The sequence below is a fragment of the Gymnodraco acuticeps genome, unplaced genomic scaffold, assembly GCF_902827175.1.
Source record: "Gymnodraco acuticeps unplaced genomic scaffold, fGymAcu1.1, whole genome shotgun sequence".
NCBI lineage: Eukaryota > Metazoa > Chordata > Actinopteri > Perciformes > Bathydraconidae > Gymnodraco > Gymnodraco acuticeps.
Window position 1 is genome coordinate 44,032 of NW_022992319.1, and position 18,595 is coordinate 62,626.

General features: G+C 39.8%; 1 protein-coding gene across 1 annotated transcript in view; it reads right to left on the reverse strand.

Annotated features, from left to right (window-relative positions):
- Positions 1-2,297: 2,297 nt before the first annotated feature.
- LOC117541269 (serine-aspartate repeat-containing protein I-like) overlaps positions 2,298-18,595 on the reverse strand; it is a 45,707-nt gene continuing 29,409 nt past the window's right edge. The window contains 15 exon segments of the mRNA XM_034208451.1: positions 2,298-4,163; positions 7,718-7,762; positions 13,712-13,738; positions 14,124-14,168; positions 14,583-14,618; positions 14,741-14,845; positions 15,594-15,641; positions 16,051-16,098; positions 16,261-16,302; positions 16,863-16,910; positions 17,023-17,067; positions 17,269-17,310; positions 17,467-17,502; positions 17,654-17,692; positions 17,772-17,819. Coding sequence (XP_034064342.1) covers positions 3,979-4,163; positions 7,718-7,762; positions 13,712-13,738; positions 14,124-14,168; positions 14,583-14,618; positions 14,741-14,845; positions 15,594-15,641; positions 16,051-16,098; positions 16,261-16,302; positions 16,863-16,910; positions 17,023-17,067; positions 17,269-17,310; positions 17,467-17,502; positions 17,654-17,692; positions 17,772-17,819 — 839 coding nt within the window. The 3' untranslated portion in view covers positions 2,298-3,978.

An 18,595-nucleotide genomic window follows, 5' to 3' on the forward strand; every position in this document is an offset into this window, starting at 1 on the left:
CACTGCCAGCATTATAAACAACAGCCATAAACTGTGTGATGCAAAGCACACATGGAGCTGTTTCTGTCTTTGACTCTGCTGGCTGTACACTTTATAGTTAAACACATTACATTAACTTAACTACATGTGTTCTCCTGCAAGCTGTAAAGCTCACATCCTATCCAATATTCATTAAGTCATAATTCCTTGTTGCCTTCCGTTTAACACTTGTTCCTAAATTGACCCTCATGTTCCAAAGAGTAATAACACAAAAGATATATCGTTTATACTGTTGTTGCAGTAGATTAAACATAGACTGGTTTTAATTGTATGTTTAAGGCATTTTATTTAGTTTTAATATAGAATATGAATGTTAAATACATTCATTGTTTACATCTGATTGCAGTATTCTCTGCATTATCACTTAAACTTGGTTACGTTAAGGCAACAAAACCACTTAGTTAAGTCTAGTAAACGATTGTGATTGAATTGCGGTACGTACAATAACATAATGTTCTTTCTTTACTTAATAAACTCCACAATTAATTTTCTTTCAAGTGTTTTTTTTAATCATTTACCCCTCCAACATCCTCTGAGGGTTTTACTACATCACTTGACTTCAGGAGTACTTGCTCCAAATGTATTTTACTGACTGATAAATATAACATGGTCTCTGTGAAATGGTCAGCAACACTTAAACAGCTAAAGTAAATATGCTAAGTGTGTTTTTTTTATGCTTCAAGTGCACATACAGTACTTTCTCATCTGCCAGAGTTCAGTGACAACGAGCAGGAAAAGGCGTGCTCTTAACAGCATCTTATGTTGTATACAGTCTAGTGAGAGTATATTCTATTTTAAACAGTTACAGCCCCCAGCTGTCTGCAACTGTCTTAATATGAGCAGCTGCTAAACAGCTGAAGTCTCTGGAGCAGCCGCCTCCTGCTGCATCTCCCCACTGGAATAATTCCTCTATAAACAGACGCACCTGAAGTACACACCATCTCCAGGTGTCTCCGAAATGCCTCTCCAACAGTACACACACTCAGTAAGCTGCTAATGTACCAGGATGTCAGATGTTATTTGTCCATGAGCTCCCTCACTGTAACATTTCTCAGGCCTGTTGACAGGATGTGCTGAGAGCTTTCACCTCATTTCACACATGGACTCATTAACCCAGAGTTTACTTAGAGCCTTGGGTTCAGTATTCACACTGATGCTAACAGCTAACTGCTAACGGCTAACAGCTAACGGCTCACTATCGTAGATTGCTTTGGTTCTAACCCAGATTCACACCACTGATCTTAAAGGTGCATTCAGAGCAAACACAAAGCATTTATAGTTTGTGCTATAAGTGGGGCCTCAAATAGCCAATAACAGACTTAACAGGGACCAGATGTTGCTATTCAACCCAGTCTCACGGCATTTCGTGTAATAGGCTAGTCACAAAATTAATTTAATCTATTGATTCGTGTTCACCAACACGATTTTCCCCTTTATTTCGTTTTTTTTTTTAAGAGAACAATTTTAAAAGCAATTTATTTCTATTGATAGTATGTTTCGTGCCTGCACCACGTATTTTTGTCCAGTCGGGTCTTGGAAGACCGGAAGCTGTGTGGTTCATAAAAACGTTTTCTTACTCAATATCAAGCCACGATTATTGTTTTTATTTTAAATTGTATAATGTCTGACTTTTTGTGCCGTCCACGAGGAAAATAAATGGGGCTCAGAACCTAAGAATACTGAAATCTGTATTTTTTTTCCCCTTCTAATTTGTTATTTGGTGCAGGCTCAAAACATACTACCAATAGAAATACATTGCTTCTAAAATCGTTCTGTGTGACACGAAAACAATTTGGAAATCGTGTTGGTGAACACGAATCAATGGATTAATTTTGTGACTATAACACGAAATGTCGTGAGACTGGGTTGTGCTGTTAGCTTGGTAGCAACTAAAGCTGTCTGGAAATAAGATGTTCACTGCACAATTATCTCTTTTATCACGGTTATCATACGGGTATATCTTGACACCCATAGAAGCAGTACCATAATAGGTAAGTAAATTAATCACTGCAGGATTAGTGCATTATTTTTGCTTGAATAGAAGTGTTTTAGGATGTTTGCACTACTCATTGAATCTGCAAATGTTCCTATGCACTCACATTTTTCATTTTACTTTGTATGCACCTTAATCGCCTCTGATTTTTGGGTTCAGTCTGAACACACCTTAAGACTTTTTGGGGAATAACCGTGAAAAGGTTTAGGATAGTCCTGCAATACAAGGAATAGTAAACTGTGGGTTAAACTTTAGTATCCCGGGATTAACAGTGTGATAACACCCTTTTGGTTCTCTGGGTTTCACTCAGTAAGACAACAGCAAATTGCCGATAAAAGCTCAGCTACAGTTTTGCAGCCTCGTGGTTGAAGGTACAAAACCAAAGCGAGTGAGGTAACAGAAAATATGAAAACATGTATCAAGCTCTGTAAATAAGCCGATCAGTAACATAACATGTATCCACTGTAGACATCACAGCGTCTCATTAGTTGGTCATTAAAGTCGTCCTATGCAGACTCCCTGTCTCTGAAAATGTTATAATAACTATTTGTGTCTAAATAAAGCTCATATTTAAACTGTCAGAGATCCTAGGTGATAACATATGCAGCATTATGGGAAATTGACACCCAAAATTACACACATTGTTAAGAAAAAAGCTGACTTTAAAGATTTGGAAAATTGCCAATTATTTATAATAAAAGAACATTACTCAAGTATAAAAATCTCAGTAGTATTAGATGCGGATCTCATATACTGTATACTATTACTTCAAGCCCTTCTTTTAGCTTATTTGATGTTAAATTAGCAACTTTTTCCTTAAATAGAAATAAATGCATTTGTTTCTGGGAATTAAAACCATCCAAAAATTGCATTTTAACATGTCAAAGGATCTCTTTGAACTAATTTAATTGAAATGAAGTGTGTTATTTTAGCATGTCCTGCAGGTCCATACACTGGGCTCTTTACTCCTGCCTATAATTAGGTGATGTAAGAAGGAAATGCATCATCATTATTCATTTGCCAACGTTTATCATGTTGATGACACTCGGGATCAGAGACAGGGAGGATGCTGGGATCAGATGTGGGAGCTCCTGGGATTTCACCCTCCGAACATTAACATGCTAATCTGGTGCATTTAAAACACAACATGCTCTCGTTACGGGACGCAGGGCAAGGGTGATTTGAATCTATGATTAGAAATGAAAGATAAAACTAGCTAAAGATAACAGCTCTAATAGTAAAATAAAAAATCTGAATTATGCAACATGCCCATTCAAGTAATGGTTAATCCCATCAAGTCCGATACCAGCCATTTCGATATATCTTCTCATTTTTTGATACGTTTTTTAAGTTTCTTTGCAAAATAATATCCACATTTGAAATTATTATGACTGAATAAATGTATATTCTGTTGTGTTTTTTTAATTTATCATGCAACAAAACAAATGCTTAATGTTCTTGTCAGAGCAAATGCCTTCAAGTATGTTAAATTAGATAACATATGAACATTAAATACATCAATATTAAACTTACAAACGTAAACTGAAAACATGTGTTCATTCAATTTTGCCTAAATTACAAATATTTGGGATTTCCAATTTTTTATATTCACATAAATTAGATTTTTGTAAAAATACATAGTTAAATTTGTTTAATTTAACTAATGCTGGCTGAAAAAGAAATGAGCAAAGTTCATGTATGGGCCAACCAAGAAAATAAATAAAAAAATACATCAAATCTAAAGCATGGCAGCGATGGGAGATATCAACAGGAGCTCGACCACATGGAGAGAAATATACATAAATAAATTAAAGACAAAATATGTCTTTCCTCTCTCATCTATCGGTCTGTGGTTTTCCTCAGAGTTTGAGGATCCACAGATTTAGAAAAGGGCTCCCCCTGCTGGACGGGGAGCGGTAGAGTTTTCAGTTTTCAGAGAGTTTGTCTTATTGTCCCGACGCTCGAGCCGCCTTCTGCTGCTGCTCCAACATAGACTTGATGGCAGGGGACATCATGGAGGGGGACATCATGGCGGGGGACCTCATGGCGGGGGACATGGCCGGGGTTAAAGGTCGTAACGGGTACTGAGCGTTTCTACCGGGGACGTAAACGCACTGGAAGAATCTCTGACCTGTGGAGACACCGAGAGAGAAGAAGGGATCAGCAACGCATTGCATATAAGAGCATCATGTGTTCATCTCTGGAACTCTCTCCCCCTTCACATCTCGACAGTCTGACACAATCACCACATTCAAGACCCTCCTCAAAACCCACCTGTTCAGCTCAGCCTACTCACTGTAGTGCTACATGTCCCCTGTTTCCCTACATGTTCGTTCCCTGTTACGGTCCTTTTGTACCGTCTTAAACCTTTCCTTAGAATATTTTATGAATTGTAATGTGTCCTTGTAAGCAGGGCCGCCTTAATGCACGGGCTGACCTGGGCTGAAGCCCAGGGGCCTACGGAAATTGGGGGCCTATCATGAACCAATTAAAAAAAAATCAAAATTCAAATTTTTTTATTTTTTATTTCTGATGTTTTAAAACAAGTCTTGGCTTTCAGAATATGAAACTTTCATTTCCAAAATCACACGATAAATACATTTTTGAAGCTTGTAAAGGGAAGAAGACAGCTCTCCCTCGCCACTCTGCTGTTCCCCTCCCTCCGCTGAAATTATGAATGTAAGGCGTATAGTAATCATAGATAACACGGCAGGGTCCGTTACAGTTTGTTTTCATCTGGTTTCAAATAAACAAAGTCTTGGCTTTCAGAATATTAAACTTGTTTCGGCAAATTCAGATGATAAATACAACTTTGAAGCTTCGGCATAATTACAAGCGGAGAACGGAGTAACTTGACGTCACAGCAGGCACAACAACAGCCGGTGTTTCTCGTGAGTGTTTTCCCCGGGAAACAAACACAATACACACAAATGCAAAAATACACAAACACACACACGTATACACACACACACTCGTGAGCTTCCCCCAGACCAGTAATCCAAATGAAAATATCTTCCTTCCATACTATTTTGATAATTTGCTCCGCTAATCAATCAGATCGATGGATTCCAAAGATTTTTCTCAAAAATGATGACTCAGTAAAAGTCAGTGGGCACCACTTTACAGCCAATCAGAATGAGAATATGTTTCACATGTGACTTATTCAAATTGCGAGTGATTGAGTGACAGATGAAGGTTGTTTAGGAGAAAATGTCGGAGAAGAAAAAGTTTGAAAGTGGCGCTCGGAAAAGGAAATTGTTGAGGGAAAAGGAGTTTCGAGACAAGCAGCTATTACAAAACATGCCGAAGCCTACATATTATTTTAAACCTGTAGGCCAGGATGAGGAGGAAGGACAGATGAGTTCTGTACCGAGCGGCAGCGGTGCCGGCCGCGGGGCCTCGGAGCCAAGTAGGCCGTCTGGTTCTGGTAGCGGGAGAGGAAAAACAGACAGGAGGGACATTATCTGTTGGAGGAGATGGAGAGGACAACGAGGACTTGCTACGTGGAGGGGAGCCAACGGCAACCGGACAAATACAGAGGACCAGGCGCGTGTAGAGCAGAGTGGAGAAGTGCAATCACAGAGCCTGCCGAGGCTATAAATGACTTTGATTTGTTGTTTAAATAGGGGGCCTACAAAACCTATCAGCCCCTGGGCCTGATGGCAGGTTAAGGCGGGCTTGCTTGTAAGGTGTTGTTTTGTTTTAATTGAGATCGATCATGCGTGTGGCTTTGTCGCAGTCTTGTGACAATCGAATATCTAAATAAATGTCCAATAAAAGATTAAAAGTTTATATTATATTGTGATTTGTAGTTCATCCAATTTGCACTGGACAGCACCAGCTGAGCCTGGGACTTGAAGGTCTCCTATTATACTGTTTTTCATCAACATGTCACAGGTCTCAGATATATACAGAACCTGTCTCTGATTGGCTGAAACACTAAACAGATCATTGCAGCATTACCCAATGTGACGAAGGTAACTTCACTGTGAACTGACGGCTTCGGGCATTTTTATACAATTTATACTATTTATTGATTTAGTGTTTATTGTATTTTATTTTGAAATGTGTTCCCCTTTCCCCATGTCTGTTGCCGTTGATTGTGTGCACCTGGTGCCCTGTGTTGTCTCCTCCCCCCCTCACCTGTGTCTTGTTGTGCTGATTAGAGTGTGTGTATGTAGGCTCTGTTTCCCTGTCTGTGGAGAGGCTGGTAGGGTGTGTGAGATCCTTGTGGCTGCAGGATGTGTGCAAGGAGAACAACAGGATTGAGGCTGTGAACTTTGTGCACATGATTGGTTGCTGATTGGCTAATGGTTACACAAGACAACACATCGTTATGACATCATAAAGTGGCCAAAATCTGATCAGCTCATTTTCAGACAGGTTTTTATAGAAATGGATCAAAAAGAGAGAGAATCTTTGTTCCTGAAACTTTCAGAGTCTCTTTCCACAGAGGGGACACATGTTGATGTAGAAGAGACATGAAGAAGAGGGGACACATGTTGATGTAGAAGAGACATGAAGAAGAGGGGACACATGTTGATGTAGAAGAGACATGAAGAAGAGGGGACACATGTTAATGTAGAAGAGACATGAAGAAGAGACGACACATGTTGATGTAGAAGAGACATGGAGAAGAGGGGACACATGTTGATGCAGAAGAGACATGAAGAAGAGGGGACAGATGTTGATGTAGAAGAGACATGAAGAAGAGGGGACACATGTTGATGAAGAAGATACATGAAGAAGAGGGGACAGATGTTGATGTAGAAGAGACATGAAGAAGAGGGGACAGATGTTGATGTAGAAGAGACATGAAGAAGAGGGGACACATGTTGATGAAGAAGATACATGAAGAAGAGGGGACACATGTTGATGTAGAAGAGACGTGAAGAAGAGGGGACACATGTTGATGTAGAAGAGACATGGAGAAGAGGGGACACATGTTGATGAAGAAGATACATGAAGAAGAGGGGACACATGTTGATGAAGAAGATACATGAAGAAGAGGGGACACATGTTGATGTAGAAGAGACGTGAAGAAGAGGGGACACATGTTGATGTAGAAGAGACATGGAGAAGAGGGGACACATGTTGATGTAGAAGAGACATGAAGAAGAGGGGACACATGTTGATGTAGAAGAGACATGAAGAAGAGGGGACACATGTTGATGAAGAAGAGACATGAAGAAGAGGGGACACATGTTGATGTAGAAGAGACATGAAGAAGAGGGGACGCATGTTGATGTAGAAGAGACATGAAGAAGAGGGGACACATGTTGATGTAGAAGAGACATGAAGAAGAGGGGACACATGTTGATGTAGAAGAGACATGAAGAAGAGGGGGACACATGTTGATGTAGAAGAGACATGAAGAAGAGGGGACACATGTTGATGTAGAAGAGACATGAAGAAGAGGGGACACATGTTGATGTAGAAGAGACATGAGGAAGAGACATGAGGAAGAGACATGAAGAAGAGGGGACACATGTTGATGTAGAAGAGACATGAAGAAGAGGGGACGCATGTTGATGTAGAAGAGACATGGAGAAGAGGGGACACATGTTGATGAAGAAGAGGAGACACATGTTGATGTAGAAGAGACATGAAGAAGTGGATTTTAAATAATATAATAACAATGAAATAAACCTCCAATAATCCACATTCCCCAAAAGCAACTCTTACTTGGTTTCTTCTTCTCTTTGCTACTTTCATCAGTCGCGGTCTCCTCTGCAAGAAATGGGAATTCACACATTGTTATATAATTTCACTTTTATAGTCAAGTGTGAGACTGTGAGACTGTGAGACTGTGAGACTGAGAGACTGTGAGAAAGAAGACAAAGGATGACATGCATTGAAGTGATGGGAGGAAAACAGTCTGGAAAGAGAAAGAAAAAGAGAGATTTTCACTCTGATTGATTTTAACATACATTTATGGATAAAATCAAGACTTTTTCTGCACTTTACAGGGCCAACGAGTCAAATATAGATTGGTTTATGAGTTGTAAAAAAGTTAATTTGGATTATTGGCTGGTATAGAGTCTATAAAGTAATACAAAAACACACACCTTTACAGATATTGCAAATTAAAGAGAAATCAAACAATTCTTGCTCCAAGAAACAGGAAACGGTGCGCCAGACGTTAAAAAGGGAAGTGTGGAGTCACTCGGGGAAGTGTGTGTGTGTGTGTGTGTGTGTGTGTGTGTGTGTGTGTGTGTGTGTGTGTGTGTGTGTGTGTGTGTGTGTGTGTGTGTGTGTGTGTGTGTGTGTGTGTGTGTGTGTGTGTGTGTGTGTGTGTCATGGTTTGGCTGTGGTCCAGCAGAAGGGTGAAATTATATTCTGACATAACAAAGCCAGCGGATGAAAAAAGGCTGGAGGCAGACGTTTATGTAAAAGCTGTTGGCAGTGTGTGTGTGTGTGTGTGTGTGTGGTGTGTGTGTGTGTGTGTGTGTGTGTGTGTGTGTGTGTGTGTGTGTGTGTGTGTGTGCGTGTGTGTGAGAGTGTGTGTGCGTGTCTGTGGTGTGTGTGCGTGTGTGTGTGTGTGCGTGTGTGTGTGTGTGAGTGTGTGCGTGTGTGTGAGTGAGTGAGTGAGAGGGGGGGTTTATTCTCCACTGGATGACTCACTAAGAACAGAGCTCTAACACTTGAATGGGTTCTGCTTCATGGGTTTAATCAATTCGTCTAAAGTGCTATTGTTGCTGAATTCATCAAAAGTCACATAATCCGTGGCGACGACTGGAGGCCGGTAATCTGGACTCCATCAGCTCATCTCATTAAATACATATAATAATAATTTAGGATCATAATGTCATTACAGCAGATTCCTGTTGAGTCAACCAGTGGGAAGAAGGAGGAAATGAACTGAATACCTCAAGCTCTACAGGAAGACCTTTTTCCATTCTCTATGAACAACAAGCATACGGCATAAAACATTTTTTTTTTAAAAGTCTTAATATATTTCTTAATGTATCCTTTTGTTGTATTGACTGGTTGTCACGGTCCAAACTGTGTCCCTGTGTGTTCCCCTGTGTGTGTGGAGAGGGTGTGGTTTCCCTTGCTCTCACCTGGCCGTCCGACTCAGCTGTCCCTCATCATCTAATCAGGACACAGCTTATCTTCTCCAGTCTCCCAGCAACTCACCGCCAGATTGTTTTCTACACCAGTGGCATTACATCCTCCTGGCTGCCCATTCAGTTTTCCTGTCTGCGTGTTATTCCGTACTTTTTGTAACTTGTGTTTCCAGTGCAATCCCTCGGCCATCGTCCACCAGAGCTTCCAGCCAACCTCCCTGCTTCTTCCTGCATCATACCTGCCTGCCTTGTTATCAGTAGTGATGGCAAAATGAAGCTTTGAATGAAGCGTCGAACCACTTGGACAATTGTGTCGGAAATAGGTTCATTTCTCGAAGCTTCAGTTACAGCGACCTCTCCTGGCGAAGTGCAAGGCTGCAGTGGGTTTAACGTATCTTTGCCTTGAAAAATATTCGATGCACACACACACTAAGACTGAATATCATGTTCTATTTGCAATTAAAAATTGATAATTGTGTGTATTGGGTTATTGAGAAGAGACTAGAGAGTGATAGACATTTCTTTGGGAGGAGACGGCCTTTTATCAGTCATTAAAGTTGAAAAGCAATGATTAAAATACATCCATTCCGGGCTTTGAACCAGCTGCGCGGAGGACATCGCCTCATTCAGGCCGCCGGCTCTACCCACTGGGCTATCTATTCCTTAACATATTGAACTGTTTTTATATGACTGATAATTGTCTTTTTATTCACAGCTTCTCCACATTTCAAAGTGTTTCCCGAGCCAGAACGACCTATCTTTCTTCCTGGCTTGCTCTATAATGATATCAAATGCAATACCAACAACAACTCAACAGCAACAACGCAAACTACGACAACAACCCACACATTGCGCATTGTTTAGAGCGGTCATAAAGTGTTGAAGCGCTCAAATTTGAAACTGTTTCAACCTGTCACCACCTGTCAGAATCGAGACGAGGCAGTGCATTGAATCGCGTGAATGGACCGCGAACCAGTCAAGTGATTCATTCAGGAAATGAAGCAGTTGCTGCTTCGGACGTCATATGTCACGTGATTTGAAGCAAGCGTCGAAGCACTGCTTCTATGGAATAGGAAGTCCAGGGTTGAAGCTCCGTTCGAAGCTTCAGTGTCAAACTGCCATCACTAGTTATCAGTCCTACCTCCACTCCGGACCTCCATAATCACCAAACCTGCCTGAGTCTCCGAACAATAAACCATTTGAAACATCTGCAGTCATTGCCTGCGCCTGGGTCCTGTTTACAACATAATCCTAACACTGGTGGGAAGTAGTATATTTCCTCGTGTACTGTACAGCTTTCACTTGAGTATTTACATGTACTATTGCATATTGTACTTTTTACTCTGTTACATTTCTCACACAACTTGGTTATTTTCTACCTTTAAGTACAACAAATGATCATAATGCATCACATTTTATGGGCTTATAATAAGAAATAATGAACCACCTTACTGTATGAAACACAATAAAGGTGCTATTTTTTCATTAAGATTATATAATAAACATGTGATATAAGTTTTATTGACCGATAATAAAGTTTACCCAAAGGAATAAAGCTGAAAATAAATTGTATTTTTCACTATTTTGTGTATTTGATTTGCCTGATAACACTGTTAAGTGCATTTTATTAATGCAGAGTATACTTGTGTTATTACTTTTACTTAAGTTAAGGATTGAAATACTTCTTCCCCCTGTGATAAGTATGCCCCTCCCTCCTGCAGTAAATCACTTCCTGTCACCTGACCCCTGCACACCTGCTTCACATTTCCCTTATCAGCCTCCAGTATAAATACCAGAACATTTCCAATCATGTTCTTCCAGAGGCCTGTACTACGAAGCTGGTTCAACCTAACCTGGATATGTTTGAGTTAGCCGGTTGGCCTAATCCAAAACATACACGCTCTCGCTAAACTGTACTACGACGCGGGTTATCAAGTGGATCGCTCAAGCCAGCCGTGTCCTATCTAGTTAGGTGCACGTTCACATGAAAGCGGTGGTATCTGGAGCATTCGACCAATCACAAACATGGAGAAGCGTACTGACAGCGCAGCGTCATACTTCCTGAATGAAAAGTGAACTATAATATTAGACATATGAAGAAGTTAAACTTTAAACATCCATGACTCAAACACTTTATCCAGGATCAAAGCCAGAGAGCTGCACCTGCAAGGTGAATACAGCTGGGAACAGAAAAAGTGTTTGAATGCGTACATTAACAGGTTTATGATATCACTGCCCCGTCTAAGACACGATCTGACTTTCATTACATTTGTCTCGAGTGTTTCCTCAACTTAATGTGTTGCTTAAAATAATACTTCTGCATACAGTCTGTGACACTGTGAGTGTTGCACGGCCAGATACGGCTCAGCTGACTCAGATCAGGAAATATATGATACATTATGAAGTGATATGCCGCGGACTTAATGTGACTCTGATCCGGTTACTTGTGTTGTGGCAGATATTTAAGTAAGCTTTCTTAACGCTAATGTTATAATAGTCAGATTGCTCTGAAGATGGAGCTGATATTCTATTAATGTTCACGTTCACACAGTCGGTGATTTTTGCCGGCCGTCTTTCCTGCGACGGCAGCTTTTCTGTATTTCCTTTCTCCTGTAATATGACTTGATCGCTTTAAACTCCGCACATTGAGCTCTGATTGGTCAGCAGGCGGTGCTTTCACTGAGTTGAGCTCTTCGCCTGCAACCTAACCTGCTCCGGAGCAGGTTAGCCGCTAAGCATAAGTTACCATGGAGATCTAGCCTGCTAAAAAGAGAACCAGCTTCGTAGAACCGGAAAGCCGGAGTTTTTCCTGAATTTAGCCGCTAAGCGATAATCCTGCTTCGTAGTATACCCCCCTGGTGTTCTACTTTGCTTATGTTCTGGATTATGTTTGTTTTCAGATACATTTGCCTGTTTTTGACTTAAGTAAAAATCTTGCTTTTGGGTCATTTTCCAAACCAAACCAAAATAACATTCCCATACAATTAAACTCTCAATTAAGTCTTGATTGAAATTGATTTTTCTCCCAGATTGCTATCTTATTAGCTTTGTAATTTGAATCAAAACAACTTTGTTATGTTACTGCAACACATCTACCTGGGGGGTATACTACGAAGCAGGATTTTCGCTTAGCCGGATAACTTCTGGGATTTCCGGTACTACGAAGCTGGTTCACTTTTTAGCGGGCTAGATCTCCATGGTGACTTATCCTGGAACCTAGTCTGTGCTCCGAAGCCGGATAGGTTCCAGGATAAGAGATCAACTCAGCGAAAGCACCACGCCTGCTGACCAATCAGAGCTCAGTGTGCGGAGGAAATACAGTTTAAACTGCGGTTGCAGGAAAGACGGCCGGACAAAATCACAGACTATGTGAACGTAAAAATTAATAGAATATCACCTCCCATCTTCAGAGCAATCGGACTATTATAACTATTATACTATTATGTTAAGAAAGCTTAATTACATATCTGCCACAACATAAGTAACCAGATCAAAGTAACATTACGTAGCCTACAGTCCGCGGCACTGTGAGTGCAGACGTCGATGTGTCCCATAATTATCATTCATATCACTTCATAATGTATCATATATTTTCTTATCTGAGTCAGCTGAGCCGTATCTGGCCGTGCAACACTCACAGTGTCACATACTGTATGCAGAAGTATTATTTTAAGCAACACATTAAGTTGACGAAACACTCGAGTCAAATGTAATGAAAGTCAGATCGTGTCTTAGACGGGCAGTGATATCATAAACCTGTTAATGTCCGCATTCAAACACTTGTTCTGTCACCAGCTGTATTCACCTTGCAGGTGCAGCTCTGTGGCTTTGATCCTGGATCAAGTGTTTAAGTCATGGATGTTTAAAGTTTAACTTCTTCATATGTCTAATATTATAGTTGACTTTTCATTCAGGAAGTATGACGCTGCGCTGTCAGTACGCTTCTCCATGTTTGTGATTGGTCGAATGCTCCAGATACCACCCCTTTCATGTGAACGCGCACCTAACTAGATAGGACACGGCTGGCTTGAGCGAACGAGTTGATAGCCAGCGTTGTAGGACAGTTTAGCGAGAGCGGCTTTGTTTTGGATTAGGCCAACCGGATAACTCAAAACATATCCAGGATAGGTTGAACTAGATTCGTAGTATACCCCCCAGGTGAGGTTTAGAACAAAATCATGGTTTTGTTTGGAAAAAAGTGCGTCTGTACATCATTGAGATAAAGTGTGGACTGCAATGAAGTTACTTTTGGGATGGATATTGGACACTCGACACTCACTTTTACAGACTGCTGCTGTCAACACTTAGATGTTATCAATCGACTTGATGTCATGTGACTCAAAATAAACAAAGCATTTTTTATATAGTCTCAGTATTGATGTTGATTTATTAATGAAAATATGAATAGATGGTGGACATAAATCCAATTTAAAGAGGTGTGTCCTATCATATGTCCACTTTTATCTGGTCTGAAATTGGCGTTAAAACTACAATTATTAGAACAGAGTATTATGCATGATGCTATAATAACACTGTTCACATTTAAGTTAAAATACGTGTTAATAACTGGATATTATTAGCAGTGGAGATGAGTGAATGTCACACTTACTGGCTTTTGCTGGTTTGTTCTCTTTGTCTAAAATGCGAGAGGAGGAAGAGGAAAAACAGATTAATGTTAAACATGTGACACACACACACACACACACACACACACACACACACACATACCATGTATGCATCACTTCAGGGGACATTACATTGACTTACATACATTTCCTGGAGACTTATCCTAACCTTAACCATAACCAACACAGGCCTGACCCTAACCCTAACCACATTTTCACCCCAAAATGAATGATTCCCCTCATGGGGACCTCCATGTTGTCCCCATAAGGGAAGCCAGTCCCCACACGTGACTGTGTAAACAGATTTAGGTCCCCACAAGGATAGTAATGCTAGGACACACACACACACACACACACACACACACACACACACACACACACTTTCTCTATTCCTACCTTCAGACTCTTTCACAGATTTCTTTTCAGCCTTCTCAGATGTGCCTGAAAGAGAAGAGACAGTCTTATTAAAACCCGTGGGATAACGCTCTGTACTGTGGTGCTAATTAAATCTCCCTGCAGTCATCCTACTCTCAGTGCAACGCAGCCTGGCGTGTCGCTAATTGGACCTTTTTATAATGCATAAAACAGCCCATTTATTCTTAAATGTGTCAATGTTAATAAATAAGTGAAAGTCGGTGGGACTTCATTTATTGTCCCTGCTACTGCCACTTGTGTTCAAATGATATTAATGACTCCAATCAGTGTCTCAAAAGGCTTTATAAAAATGTTCGACGTGACCATAATACTTTTCTTAATTTTTCAATATTGCTCTTTTTAATAAGGAGGATGTTAATAGAAAGTGCCCACTCCTTTAAAGACTAAAACAACTAAATACAATTCAAATCTTAGACTTACTTTTTGAGTCTGCTGATGATTTTGACCTCGTCTTGGCTGAAAATAAAAAGACAATCAAGATCCTTTGTTGTTCCAGCTCTTTCCTACATGCCTATAAAAGCTTGTAAGGTATGTAATTTCCGTCTCACATAGTGAAGTTAAATTGAAAGCTCTGTTACCTGCTTCAGGAGATTTGGCCGTCTTCTCCTCTTTCGCCTGAGACGTGACGTTTGCTTTCCTCACATCTTCTAGTCTCGCTCTCAGGCGGCTGATCGGCTCTGGATCTGAAAAAAATATCAATAACGTCAATACAATTCTGGTTTAACATCTGCATAAACAAAACATATATAATGCAAGACCCACTGGATTGAATATAAAGCCTTTATTGTCATTATACGAAGAATATACAAGGAGATGTTTTACTAACACTGTCACACATACGAAAACAGACAATTAACACACAGACAATCTTACGAGGGGTGATAAATAATTAAAAGCAAGAAGCTATAAAAAGCTATCAAGTGCATCTAAAAAAAGTCTGTTTGTCCATGTATCAAAACTCCTGTAATGCAAGACCCAGTGATTCCCAGTAGATATTATGACTGCACTAGAGGAATAAGACAGGCCTCTTTTAGTAGTTTCTTTGTACATTTTATGTCAATATTTGATTAAAAATCAGCAGTTTTTAAATGTTGTGCACTGTTGACTTCAAATCAATACAGAATTATTTTTGATATATTATTTTAATTACAAATCTAGCAGTTTCTTTGTTGAAAAGTTAAAAACAATTATAAATAACTTGACGTTTTTGCTAGATTTTACATCTTGTATTTTATAAGAATATTGTAAATAAAACAGTTTTAATTTGAACATTTATCCGTCTTGTTTTTTGGCTCTGAATCTGAGAAATGAAAACCTACATTTTGAGTCAAATTCAGGTTTAACGTCTGCATGAACAGAACATATAATGAAAGAGAGAAATTGGATGAAGAAACAAAATATATTAAAACTGAAAGTTGTTTATTTGTTTACCTTTCTTTGCTGTCGGAGTCTTGTCTTTGCTCCTGACGGGAGACGTTTCTGAGAGGAGCAAAAAGAAATGTGTTTCCAATCATTTTCCTATTTGACAAGAATTATGATCAAATTATACAGTCACGTGTGGGGACTCGCCTCCCTTATGGGGACAAAATGGAGGTCCCCATAAGGGCAATCATTAATTTTAGGGTGAAGACTTGGTTAGGTTTAGGGTTAGGGTAAGGGTTAGGGATGTGTTGGTTATTGTTAAGGTTAGGATACGTCTCCAGGAAATGCATGTAAATCAATGTAATGTCCCCTAAAGTGATGTATACATGGTATGTGTGTGTGTGGTGTGTGTCTCTGTCTATGTGTGTGTGTGTGTGTGTGTGTGTGTGTGTGTGTGTGTGTGTGTGTGTGTGTGTGTGTGTGTGTGTGTGTGTGTGTGTGTGTGTGTGTGTGTGTGTGTGTGTACCTGTCTTCTCAGAGGCTGGTTTCCTCTTCTGTCTTGCAGCTGCAGGCTCTGGTTTAATGAGGAAAGAGTTGAGATTATTGGCCTGAATCTTTTCATTTCAAACTGAAATATCAGCGGCTCGTTCTCATTAAGGACGTGGAGGATTCGCTTTTACATGATATTAATATTTCAACACTCTTTTTTAGGCCCTCTGGACTAATGATGTTTTACCTTTCTTAGCCGCTGCTTTGGTTTTCTCTTTTACAGCTGGCTCTGTAGAAAGAAGGTCAAAAGATACAAAATGAAATATGAATCACAATCTGGTTACCATTTGGTTGGTTTATAATGTTGCATATACAAATGCAGTAGAGGATTAACATGTAAAAAAAGAAAAATATATATTAAAAAACTGCGTTTAAAACAATTAAAAAAATTGTCATATAATATGACGATTTTCAAAAAATTCAAATTACATCATAATTGAAATGGTAAAGCTTCCGGACACTCCAACACATTGTACGTGATAGGCTAAGGGGCGTGGCATCTCTAAGCAGGTTAACCAATCACAACAGAGCCGGCCAGCTAACCAATCAGAGCAGACTGGGCTCTGGTTTCAGACAGAGGGTGAAAAGAGGTGCTGCAGCACAGGCAGTATGAGAACAATAAAGAGCTTTTTGAACATTAAAGCATGGAGACGTGTCCTCTTTAAATTAATGCTATCCTAAAGCCATTTTCACATTATGAGAATTAACAATCTTCAATATTGTAACTTTCCTAAGAGTGTGTGTTTCTCGTCTGGTAAATACTTTGCATTCAGCTAAAATGTGTTTTACCTTTCTTAGCCGCTGCAGGACTTTTAGTCTTCTCCTTCACAGCTGGCTCTGTAACCAAAAATACAAAATCTTAAAGCTATAAGTTCAAACTTTAATATTGTACATTTTCTAAGGATCTCGTTTAATTACAAATATTAAATTCTACCAAAATGATCGTTACCTTTCTTTACAGCTGCAGCCGGTTTGCTTTTCTCTGCAGCTGGCTCTGTGGAAACAAATGCAACTGGTTTTAAATATAAAATAACACAATATTAAACACAGTTTTCCGTTCTGACGCCAGATAGAAGCTTCATTTTCCAACAAAATATTCATTACCTCTCTTAGCCGCCGCAGGACTTGTCGCTGTGTATATTGCATTACATTGAGTATTCCTTAAGAAAACCACATTTAGTTCATGTTCATTTACCTTTCTTTGCGGCACCAGCTTTGGTTTTCTCTTTGGAAGCATCTAGAATTGGATATGTTGTGTTTGTTATTCACATCTCAATGAAGTGTGTAATTATGATTGTATATTCGCAGAGAGCTGCAGCTTGTAGAGTGTGTATAATTTGTAGCGAGAGTGAAGTGCACGTTGTTGAATTAGTGATCTGAAAACATGAATTACCTTTCTCCGCCGTCTGTGCGGCTGCTGCTGCTGCCTCTGAGGGGATAATTGGAGGCAAACGGCCGCGTTGAGTTCATTTTCCGAAGTGAAAGCTTTCTTACAGATCACTGTGACATCAGCTGCAGGTATTCACTGTGAATCCTCCAGTTTACCGACAAATGAGGCTTTCGTGGAGGAAAGTACGTACCTTTTTCTGAATCTGCAGCCTTTGTTTTCTTCGGTGCAGCTGCAAAATATCACAGAGTCATTTTTATTCACAGCTTCTGTTTAGAGACAAGTTTAACTTCAAATGAAACATATGGTACCTTTCTTTATAGCGGGGGCTTTCACTTCTTCCTCGACTGGCTCTGACTCTTTAGGGGAGAAGAGTTTAGTCGTGAAATTCAATGTTTAATAGTTGTATTTAAAGTTTAGTTAGGTAACATTTTAAATCTTATATCTCAACCGTTCAGCTATATTCAGAAGCTTAAGATATTCATAGTAATGACGTTCAGACAAAGGCAGCAGTGGAAAATCAAATACTAACGTTGACGTGGATTTTAAAATTAGTCAACGTTTTTTTTGATAAATCCAATAAGTCTGTTTCTTCAGTTCTGTGCACAGCCTTACCTGGAATATTCTGATTGTAAGAGAATATTTTAATCTGATCTTGATTATAGAGTTTCTTATCTTTTCTTAGAATCTGTGATATTGCAAACATCTTTGTATTAAAGTCAAAGCTCCTCTCTGTAAGTTGAGGTCACAGGTCAAAAGCTTCTCCCCCTTTCCTGTGGGGGAAGGGTTCCTGCCTCCATGCAGTTTGCGAGACAAACAGATTATTGTCTCACATCTGCTATTGATTAGGTAAAACGCGGGTTTCTGATAGTTCCGCCTCTTCTCATGTTGAGGCGGGCTGTGTCTTCTTTGTGTCAGAGATGACTTGGTAGACCACAGGGATGTGTGAAACTAAGTAATCTCCCCGGCTGTATTAAATGTACTCTTAAATAAACTCTCAGTGCTGTGGCTAAAGACGATCCAGACTCCTTCATTCCACCTCAACATTGCAACTCAGAAGTTTCCTTCACACTGATAACATATTTTTGCAAGGTGCACCTTTAGGTTTTTCTTAACGCAAGACACTAAAGGCAAA